The sequence below is a fragment of the Rutilus rutilus genome, assembly GCF_951802725.1.
Source record: "Rutilus rutilus genome assembly, chromosome: 5".
In the NCBI taxonomy this organism is placed as follows: Eukaryota; Metazoa; Chordata; class Actinopteri; order Cypriniformes; family Leuciscidae; genus Rutilus; species Rutilus rutilus.
The window spans coordinates 31,240,813-31,252,356 of record NC_140213.1 but is presented as its reverse complement, the minus strand read 5'-3'; the positions used below and the strand labels follow the sequence as shown (position 1 = coordinate 31,252,356).

Sequence of the window (11,544 nt, the reverse complement as noted above, 5' to 3'; positions counted from 1 at the left end):
AAATATAACCTTTCATTGAAGTAAACCAATAGAAAGTGGGGGGAAAATCACATTATGAAATAAATGTTTTTCTCCAAAACACGTTGGGAACAATTATTGGCCCCCTTTTATTAAATACTTTTTGCAACCTCCTTTTTCCAAGATAACAGCTCTGAGTCTTCTCCAATAATGCCTGATGAGTTTGGAGAACACCTGAGATCAGAGATCATTCCTCCATACAGAATCTCTCCAGATCCTTCAGATTCCCAGATCCATGTTGGCGCTTCTTCTCTTCAGTTCAGCCCACTCATTTTCTATAGGGTTCAGGTCTGGGGACTGGGATGGCCATTGCAGATGCTCGGTTTTGTGCTCAGTGACCCATTTTTGTTTTGATTTTGATGTTTGTTTTTGGATCACTGTTCTGTTGGAAGATCCAAACATGGCCCGTTATAAGATTTCTAGCAGAGGTTGTCAGGTTTTGATTTTTTATCTGTTGGTATTTAATCGAATCCATGATGCCATGTATCTGAACAAGATGTCCAGGACCTCTGGCCCACAGCATTAAAGATATAGCAGAGTATTTCATTTTACACATGGGGTACTTTATCCCTGTGCACCAAACCCATCTATTTTGTTGTTGTTTCTTTTACTTCAATAAAAGGTTAGATTTTTGCATAAAAAAATCAAATAAAAAAAAATCAAAAGGATAAACAATGCAGATTTATTTTTTACAGACATCTTTGATCATATTTACCAAGGGGGCAAATAATTCTGACCAGCACTGTATGTTAATTACACATAAGGATGTCAGAGATGAAGAACATGAGAAATCTGTTAAAGGGTTAGTTCACCCAAAAATGAAAATTCTGTCAGTAATTACTCACCCTCATGTTGTTCCAATCCCGTAAGACCTTCGTTCATCTTCGGAACACAAATTAAGATATTTTTTATGAAATCTGAGCGCTGGCTCACTCCTTCATAGACTTCTAGGTGACCGAAACTTGCTGGTCCAGAAAAGTTATTAAAGAGATCGTTAATATAGTCCAAGTGACTACAGTGGCTCAATCTTAAGTATATCAAGCGACAAGAATACTTTTTGTGCGCAAAAAAACAACAAAAATAACGACTTTATTCCACTATTCATTTCCTTCTATCTGGGTCTCGAGTGAGTTCACGTAGTGTTTTTGCGCAGCGCGTCTGTGTTACACGTCACCATGTAGGCTCACTATTAGCCGACGCTGGTCATGTGTGTGATGCGTGTGACGAACAACACAGACGCGCTGCGCAAAAACACTACGTGAACTCACTCGATTTCCAGATAGAAGGAAATGAATAGTGGAATAAAGTCGTTATTTTTGTTGTTTTTTGCGCACAAAACGTATTCTTGTCGCTTGATATACTTAGGCCCAATCCCAATTCTATTTTATACCCCTTCACCTACCCCTAACCCTTGCCCCTTGAAACAGAGTGCCAAGGCGTAGGGGTGAAAATATTCCCCTAAGAAATGACACCACTACTACACCGTTTCATTATACGTCGTCGCTATATAGCGCCTACGTCACAGGAAATACGCCAATGTTTATCACAAACTTCCAAGATGCCGTCGTCAGCTGTAGTCTTGCGTGAGTTACAGCTATTTTTTGCATTTTTCTTCTGAAGTTCCCAGAAAACAACGGAGCATGACGATATCTTCGATGCCTAATGCTGCCGCGTTCACACCAAACGTGAATAGAGCGTCTGGCGCGAGTGATTTCAATGTGAAAGACGCGTTTAAGCGCGTCTGGAGGTCTTGCGGCGCGAATGAGACGTTTAGCGCGGCGCGGTGGACGCGAATTCGCCTCATTCGCGCGTCCACTTCGCTTCAAACTGCTTTTTACACGCGTCGTATTGTTAACGAACTTTAGCGTTTTTTTGCAACCGTTTCTTTGAAGAACATGACCGTAAATATGAACACAAGATTGAATGTGACAAAGAAAATGATTATTGGCAGTCATGTTGCCTCTGTAGCCGGTGTATGCAGGTACATTTTTCATACCCCTTCGTTTGAAGTGTGGTCCCGAAAAATCTTAGTTTCAAGGGCTATCTGGCCCTTCCCCTTACCCCTACCCCTCCCCCTCCAACCAAAAGAGAATTGAGACAACCCTACCCCTTCACGGGAACGCGCAAAACAGAGGGGTAGGGCCAAGGGGTAGGGGCAAGGGGTGAATTGGGATTGAGCCTTAAGATTGAGCCACTGTAGTCACTTGGACTATATTAACAATCTCTTTAATACATTTTCTGGGCTAGCAAGTTTCGGTCACCTAGAAGCCTATGAAGGAGTGAGCCAGCCACCCTCATGAGTTTGGAACAACATGAGGGTGAGTAATTACTGACAGAATTTTCATTTTTGGGTGAACTAACCCTTTAAATAATTTAGTTTAAAATGCATGAGTAAAGTTCTTTGAAGAGTCATCTTTGCATTCATGTTTGTTTCTTACACCTCTGAAAAATGTTTAAAAATTTTCAATTAAAACAATTAGTCATTAAAAGGGACAGTTCACCCAAAAATGAAAATTCTGTCATCATTTGCTCACCCTCAAGTTGTTCCAAACTTGTACGAGTTTCTCTCTTCTGCTGAACACAAAAGAAGATATTTTGAAGAATATCGGTAACCAAACATTTACTGGTGCCCATTGACTTCCACAGTATGGAAAAAAACAATATATGGAAGTCAATGGGGTCCATCAACTGTTTGGTTACCGACATTCTTCAAAATATCTTCTTTAAGAAAAATAACATTAAAGACTTCACAGAAAATGATAAAACACAGACAAGAGGAGGTAACTGAGACAAGATAAATTACATATTACATGATATTTTTTTTTAACATTTTGTAATTTTTTATACATTCAAAATTAAGTCTATGTGATTCTGTTGTATATAAATATACAAAACATTAGCTTACAGCATGGGCTGTGCATTTACCATATCCTGACCTCTCACTGCCTGTAATCTGATTTGTTTCACAATAGCGCTCTTGTGTGTGAGAGAGACTGAAATGTTTGTGAAATTTTAACTCATTGATGTCACGTGAAATTCAACAGGCGCACAAGACAGAGTCCGATTCCTCTACATACTCTCTGTTTGCAGATTAAAGACAAATCACAGTTACTTACGGATGACAAAAACTGGGAATCTACAGCATAAAACTTTCTGCAAGCATCTGTTTGTGGATCTGGGCAGCTGAGATTCTTCTGTTGAAGTGAGTGGAACTAAACTAACTATCTTGACTAAACTAACTCTGTCTTAATTGGCCATCTGAATCTACACCTCAGTTCGAAAGGCCATCACGATGTCGCCTGCTACTATATTGATTGCGGTTACGTTACTTTCAATGATGCCAATTGTTAGAGGAAGACAAGAAAGTGAAACTCAACAAAAGACCTTCTATGTACACACGACTGGGACCATGATGTTTAACATCCCAAATACTGAACAAAATGAAGTACATGAGAGCTTGGATGATGGTTTTCTAGGTGAGTCTTTAAACTCGCTCAAGAGTCTAGAATTATATGCTAGTACTGATGATTTTTCAAGAAACACTGTGGCTGAATCAAGTGATATGCATTCAGCAGCTGATTCCATAACAACCAGAACTGCATGTAATGAAAGTAATTTTGAAGATGATAATATTGTACACAATGAGCCTGAGATGGATATTACTGGTCATGAAGACTTGAGTAAGGTGCGATGTGATGGTGAATGCATAAATCATTTATTGGATAACACCTCTGATGGCCTGGATGATACGGTTAGTGAAGATCCAGTGGTCATCACACATTTCGGGCGAGTTCGAGGCCGTACTTTGGACAAAGCTCACGTGTTTTATGGCATTCCGTTTGCTGACCCTCCTGTGGGAGACAAACGCTGGACTCCTCCTTCACCCGTGTCACCTTGGTCGTTCACGTATGATGCCACATTTCCCCGTCCCGCGTGCATGCAGATGTGTGCTGGAGAGTTCTCTCGGCTGTGTCCTCCTAAGGTATGCAACATTGTAATCATTACACATTTTAAAACCATCCACCTATTAAAATACAGTACATTTAGAGAATTATATGGCTGCATAGTGCACACATAAAATATTCAGTATTACAGGTGCTCATAATTAAGGTTAAAGTTTTTTTTAAACGATTAGTCGCCCTGCACTGTTTGTGCAATATGGACCTAAATAGGGGCCCGAATATAAGATCTTTTGACTTGGGCCTGTAAGCAATCACCTAGCAATGCCCTAGAAACTACACTGAAACATGCATAGAAACACATTTAGAGCATGTCAGCAACTGCATAGCAACCACATATCAACACACTAAGAAATGCTCAGAACACTTTAGCAACCACCTAGCAACACTGTAGAAACCACATTGCAACATGCGAAGAAATACTCAGAGCACATCAGCAACTGTGTAGCAACACCACAAAGCAAAACACTAAGAAATGCTTAAAACACTTTAGTAACCACATAGCAATGCCCTAGCGACCACATAGCAACGTCCTGGCAACCACATTAGCAATGCCCTGTCAACAACACATCAATATGATAAGAAAGATTTAGATGACTTTAGCAACCACATAGCAACACCCTGACAACAATCTAGCAATGCCCTAGCAACCACATTCCAACATGCTAAGAAAGACTCAGAACACTTTAGCAACCGCATAGCAATGCCTTGGCAACTACCTAGAAACCACACTGCAACATGCTAAAATCACCCGAAAAACTTTGGCAACCACATAGCAACACCCTGACAACAATCTAGCAATGTCCTAGCAACCGCATTCCAACATGCTAAGAAAGACTAAGAACACTTAAGCAACCACATAGCAACACCCTGACAACAAGCTAGCAATATTAATCTAAGAAAGGTTTCTTACTGCTGGTCTGAATGTGAATCTGCATTTACTGTCCACAGGTTAGCGAGGACTGCCTATATCTAAATGTGTTTGTACCTGTGAGCATCAACCTGTCGTTGCCGATAGTAACAGCACTACCAGTGATGGTGTGGATTCATGGCGGTGACTTCATCGCTGGCTCCGCCTCTAAACCTCTGTACGATGGCCGCTTCATCAGTAACTACAGCAACACAGTGGTTGTAAACATGGAATATCGTCTTGGTTAGTGAAAAAGCATTACATTTTCCATATTGGTGTGTGTGCCGACATCTGAATAAGCAAGTTTGTAACATGTTATCTTCAATGTTTAGGTGCATTTGGCTTCTTAGTCACAGGCAAAGATCCTGATAGCTCTGCAGTGGGAAATTATGGGATTCTAGACCAGCAGGCAGCATTGCGCTGGGTCCAAGAAAACATTGCAGCTTTTGGAGGAGACCCAAATAAGGTATCAGAGCGCATGGGGGTGGATGAATGACGACAGTCTGGACATCTAATTACTGTATATATATTTGCATGTGTGTAGGTTACACTGTTTGGTGAGAGCGCTGGAGCCCAATCAGTGTGTCTTCATCTAATGATGGAGAGCAGTGAGTCTTTGTTTAGACATGCAGCCATTCAGAGTTTGCCATTCTCTTTGCCACTGAAAACCAGGTAAAGCACACATAAAACACTCTTAACCTCTTTCCCAAAACCTTGTCAGCTGCCTTGTGGCCTGCATGGAGCCAATCAATTTGACATTAACATCTTGTTATAGAAAACACAGAAAACATATAGCACACGAACAATTAATTTAGATTAATCTGGAATATTTTTTATACAATCATCTTGGATGTATTGCTTGGCGCAGTGCATTCTGGGATTGCCTTCTCTGTGAAGAATAAATACAGTGCCGCCTTTGAGAATCTGGGCAAATCAAGGTATCTTAGCGCATTTCCTTTTGCATCTATGATGCCATGAACTCCTCCTCCATAGGCAGCAGCTTATAGGTTATGGAATGGTGAACTTGGGGCCGGTTGCAGATACTGCTAAGACTAGTCTTACAAGTTAGTCATCACATTTTTTTCTTCATTACTTTTTCATGCTAGTTACATAAAAACGATTGGTCTAATTTGATACCAAAAAGTAAGAACCATTGACTAACTGCTAGTTGGTTATACTAGTAGGCCTACTTAAAGGGATACTCCACTTTTTTTGGAAATAGGCTCATTTTACAACTCCCCCAGAGTTAAACAGTTTTACCGTTTTCGAATCCATTCAGCCGATCTCTGGGTCTGGGGGTCCCACTTTTAGCATAGCTTAGCATAATGAATTGAACCGGACAAGACCATTAGCATCTCTCTCAAAAAAATGAACAAAGAGTTTCGATATTTTTCCTATTTAAAACTTGACTCTTCTGTAGTTACATCGTGTACTAAGACTGACAGAAAATGAAAAGTTGCGATTTTCTAGGCTGATATGGCTAGGAACTATACTCTCATTCCTGCGTAATAATCAAGAAACTTTGCTGCAGTACCATGGGTGAAGCAGGCGTAATGATATGACTCAGCACATGCCGCCTGATAATAGGCTACTGAGCTGGGGACTATTATCAGGTGCTGCGTCATATCATTACGCCTGCTTCACCCATGGTACTGCAGCAAAGTTTCTTGATTATTACGCAGGAATGAGAGTATAGTTCCTAGCCATATCAGCCTAGAAAATCGCAACTTTTCATTTTCTGTCGGTCTTAGTACACGATGTAACTACAGAAGAGTCAAGTTTTAAATAGGAAAAATATCGATTATATCGAATATACAGTATGTTCATTTTTTTGAGAGAGATGCTAATGGTCTTGTCCGGTTCAATTCATTATGCTAAGCTATGCTAAAAGTGGGACCCCCCAGACCCGGAGATCGGCTGAATGGATTCGAAAACGGTAAAACTCAACTGTTTAACTCTGGGGGAGTTGTAAAATGAGCCTATTTCCCAAAAAAGTGGAGTATCCCTTTAAAATCCCCATTCAGTTTTTTGGCTTTTAGTATGAATATGTTAGCCTTGCTGTTATCTATAAGCTAGTGTGCTCCAAACAAAGAGACAAAATTCGCATTTAGAAGATTCAAAACTTACAGTCTCTCACTTCCACCAATATGGATCAATGATTTTGATGGCATCACGCTGCACTTGCACGCTGTCCAATCAAATGCTCTCTGGAATCTAAAGCGTCCCGCCCCCAAATACACACTCAAGCTGTGGCTGAAAAAGGTCACTTGTTCACAATTTCACACATTTACTGTTTTCTACATGGTGAATGGCACATAGTGTATGGGAATAAGGAACGATTCAGACAGTGTAAATATGCTTTCCAACTGGGGTGAACGAAGTCTGGTTTCACGTTAGTGTCACGCGAACTACCACAGCTTCGGTCCAGAGACAGAGAGGATCATATGCGTGAGTCGGCGCAGATTACAAAACGTTTCGGATCCATTTGAATTCTACACAGAATGCTATATTTTAAAGTGATATGGAGATTAGGAAGAGAAACGGTTAGAGATTAGGAGATTAGGAAACTGCGGCTTTACCGAGCTCAACGGCTCTGGCCGAGCTGTGATATAAACTAAACGCTATTGGCTATTTCAAAAAAGGGGAGGAGTTGTTTGATATGTCAAAACACATTGAATAATGCTGCGCATAATAGCTATTTTTATGCAACTGGACATTATTTAACCAAGTGCAACATGTTCCTGGATGTTGGAATGTAGTTCCAGGATCAATAAAATATGTTGATCCAGGAACATGTTTTACTTGACAAATTCACAGTGACCGTTTTGGAACAGAGCCTCCTGAGACAATACAGAAATTATGATGAAGCTTGTAGTAATAATGCTGTTTATTATGTTTTAGATGGGATGCTATGAAACTGGGATGGGATTTTGCTAAACAAACTAATTGCTCAGCATTTGATCTGCCCTGCCTGCGCTCTCTCAGTTCACATGTTGTACTCAACGCCCAGGTTAAATCAGGTACACATACTTACATCAGAGTTGTTAATGTTAACGAAAACTATTAAAAATCGTTTTCATTCATTGAAATAAAACTGAAATAAAGTCAAATATAAAATATTAGATGAAAAACTTTAAAAACTTCAAAATTAGAAATGTTGCCTTGGTAACTGACTGAGAAAAAAGTTAAGTTGAAGGTTAAAGCTAACTAAAACTAAAACCATTAAAAAACATTGTCATTACTTGCAATAAAATAAACATTAATTGAAATACAATAATTTTTTTAACATTTTAACTTATTTCTCATTTTCATTTAGTTATAAAATGGCTAAAACGGAAATAAAAAATAAATAAAAACTATACAGACATATTTCAAAATAATAATAAATTTAACTAAACTAAAATTAAACGACTTTAACTAAAATGAAAATTAAAAATTAAAATTAAACATAAACATAGTATCTCAGTGATACTAAAATACCCCTGAGTTGACGTAATAAAATGGAATTAGAATTGAATTGGAATAAATATAAAAAAATGACAAAAGCACATAACAAAATAACTAAAACTTTAAATAAAATGAAATGCTGAAAAATAAAAATAAAATGCTAATTCAAAATATTAATAAATACTATAATAGTAGGCTATATAAATAATATTGAAATAACATTGACTCATTCAGGTTACACAGACTCATACAGACACAAAATTGAGGGGTTTGTTTCACCCTGATTGGGTTTATTTTGCTTTATCCCTCTTAATACACAGCTATTTGCCAAATAAATGAACACCCTAACATGGTGATATATGGTTTTATCTGGGACGACATTCAAATATACAATTTAGTGAAGATTATATAAAAATATAATGCATAATGTTCCGATTGGCCAATTAGAATCAAGGATTTCAGGGAGCCATGTAATAAATGCATCAGACAAAAATATCAGACATCTATCAGACATATACAAACACTGAAATCATTCACTTAAAATCTAATTCTGTCTTTTGAAGGTTCTAAGATCATCAACCCCTTCCATTTCCTAGAGGTCTTTGAGACATGGGGGCCATTCATTGATGGAGAGCTTATCCAGGAGCAGCCAATCACAGCCTTCCAAACAGGCAACTGGCAGAGTTACAAGCCTGTTATACTAGGTTTCTGATACTTTTTACAGTACATACATACTCCAACAACAACATCAGCACATTCTGGGTTAAATACACATAGATCTAATCACTATAGAAAGTAACTGTTGTGGGACAAATCTAACCAAAGCTTACATTGTATTTAACCATTCTATTTTACATTGTATTTTAAATTATTATGTAAGCTTTGCATCGTTTACCTTTGAGTTTTCTGGTCTGCACTGTAGGTACAACCTCTGAGGAAGGCGTAGTCTTTGTGTACGGCACTTTCAACCAGTCTGTGTCAGTGCTGGAATGTTTGCTCTACACTGTCGCCATTTTTAAGCAACATGCGTTCAGAATTCTGCACAAATACATTCCTTTCTACCGAAACCAGGACAGACGAGTGATGCTTTCACAGGTAAGACTTCAGCATCCTATGCATAAACAACTGCAAGACAAACAGCACATAGGCATTATCTGTTCTTACAATGTTGGGCTTTGGGCCTTTATTTTTGCAGATCGTGACAGATTATGTGTTTCTGTGTCCGGCTCGATGGTCTGCTCGTTCCGGAGTAAGAGCTGGCGGATCTGTTTGGTTGTATGTATTTGACCACGCTCCATCTGATCCCAACATATGGGCAGGGCTTCCGTTCTGCTACAATCACACCTGCCATGGGGCAGAGCTTCCCTTTCTGTTTGACTCCGCCCCCAGCACGAACTTCACACTTACGCCTCAAGAGAGCCTTCTGGCCAATCGAATGGCGTGCTACTGGGGAGCGTTTGCCCACACGGGGGACCCAAATTCTCGAGGTGAACAGACGCGCTTTTGCAGAAAGCAGAGGCTTGCTGTTTGGCCACAGTACACGGCTACAGAAGACTGGCTCATCTTGAACCTGACTCTACAGTCACACCCACAACACGGGGACAGGGACCATTTCTGTGACTTCTGGGACCAGCTGGACATCTATTGAGACACACAAGATCATGGCTCTGACCGCATCTATCTAAATCTAATATCTAACAATTTTGACAAACTTTTGACTCTACTCATACATATATAATCAGTGACAGGGCCAGTACTATATTAACAAGATGTTATTTTTAAAGTACAAGTCTCTTATCCTCACCAAGGCTGAATTTATTTGATCAAACATACAGTAAAAACAATGATATTGTGAAATATATTATTACAATGCAACGTAACTGCTTTTTATATGTATTTTATTTTAAAGTGCCCCTTTTATGCTATTTTAAAGATTCCCAGGTTTAAATGCATCCATGGTTTTAAGTCAGTTATTTATATCTTCTGCTGTAGTGTGTCAGTAGGAAATATCAGTTTACATTTCCAAACATTCTTTTTGCCATTAATTGTAATAATCCAGTGAGATTTGTGTATGCACAAGGAGTCTGACAACAGCCGGTATGATCTGATCTCACCATCATCGAGTCCGTCTGTGATTACATGAAGAAACAGAAAAAACGGAGACAGACTAAATCCAGAAGAACTGCGGGAACGTCTCCGAGATGCTTGAAGAAACCTTCCTGCAAAGCTACAGTACTGTGAAAAGTACTGGCACTTGTGTTAAAATGCTGTAAAGTGAGAATGCTTTCAAAAATAAAATCACAAATTGAATTTATTTATGATTTAACTTCTATTAACTAATTCAAATCAATATATGGTGTAACGACCCTTTGCGTTTAAAGCGGCTTTTGTCCAGGTACACTTGCGCAGTTTTTCAGGTAGCTTTGCAGGAAGGTTTCTTCAAGCATCTTGGAGACGTTCCCGCAGTTCTTCTGGATTTAGTCTGTCTCAGTTTTTCCTGTTTCTTCATGTAATCACAGACGGACTCGATGATGGTGAGATCAGATCATACCGGCTGTTGTCAGACTCCTTGTGCATACACAAATCTCACTGGATTATTACAATTAATAGCAAAAAGAATGTTTGGAAATGTAAACTGATATTTCCTACTGACACACTACAGCAGAAGATATAAATAACTGACTTAAAACCATTTTTTGGGGGGGGATATTAACATGCCTAAGACTTTTTCCACAGTACTGTACATTACACCGCTGTACACCGGTTTTCCTGTCTGAAACAGTTTGATCAAGGATCCGGTCTCTAAACCCCTCCTTTCGGCAAGCCTACTCTGCTCTGATTTGTCAGAAGGCCCAGTCTGTTGTGATTGGTCAATCTCTTACAGCGTGTGTCAGTAAATAAACGTCCATTACCATAACTGAATTTCAGCTCCGGAGGCTTCCAATGCGCTTGATACACACGGTGATAGAAACAGTAACAATGGTGTTGGTTTTTCCGTATCAATTCGAGAGGAAGTCCTTATTATTTTTTGAAGTGTATGCAAAGTGGATTTGCTTTCGCAGCACAGAAAACAGCATCTTCTTGTAATTCCGAGCAAAACGAACCAAACTCTTCCAGGCGTCAGCTACAACTACAGTGTTTGAGGGCAGGTCAAAGTAGACGTTATTCGCGGGCAGCAAATGAGGGCCGCATATGCTGAATTCATGCAAA

General features: G+C 39.3%; 1 protein-coding gene across 1 annotated transcript; it reads left to right on the top strand.

Moving 5' to 3' along the window:
- The first annotated feature begins 3,054 nt into the window (after nt 1–3,054).
- On the top strand, nt 3,055–10,734 carry LOC311291066 (cAMP-regulated D2 protein). The gene is made up of 8 exons (XM_084409937.1): nt 3,055–4,000; nt 4,929–5,130; nt 5,220–5,353; nt 5,432–5,559; nt 7,789–7,907; nt 8,898–9,038; nt 9,257–9,429; nt 9,530–10,734. The coding sequence occupies exons 1-8, from the start codon at nt 3,311–3,313 to the stop codon at nt 9,980–9,982; spliced, it is 2,040 nt and encodes a 679-aa protein (XP_084266063.1). The 5' UTR covers nt 3,055–3,310; the 3' UTR covers nt 9,983–10,734.
- The last annotated feature ends 810 nt before the right edge of the window (nt 10,735–11,544 follow it).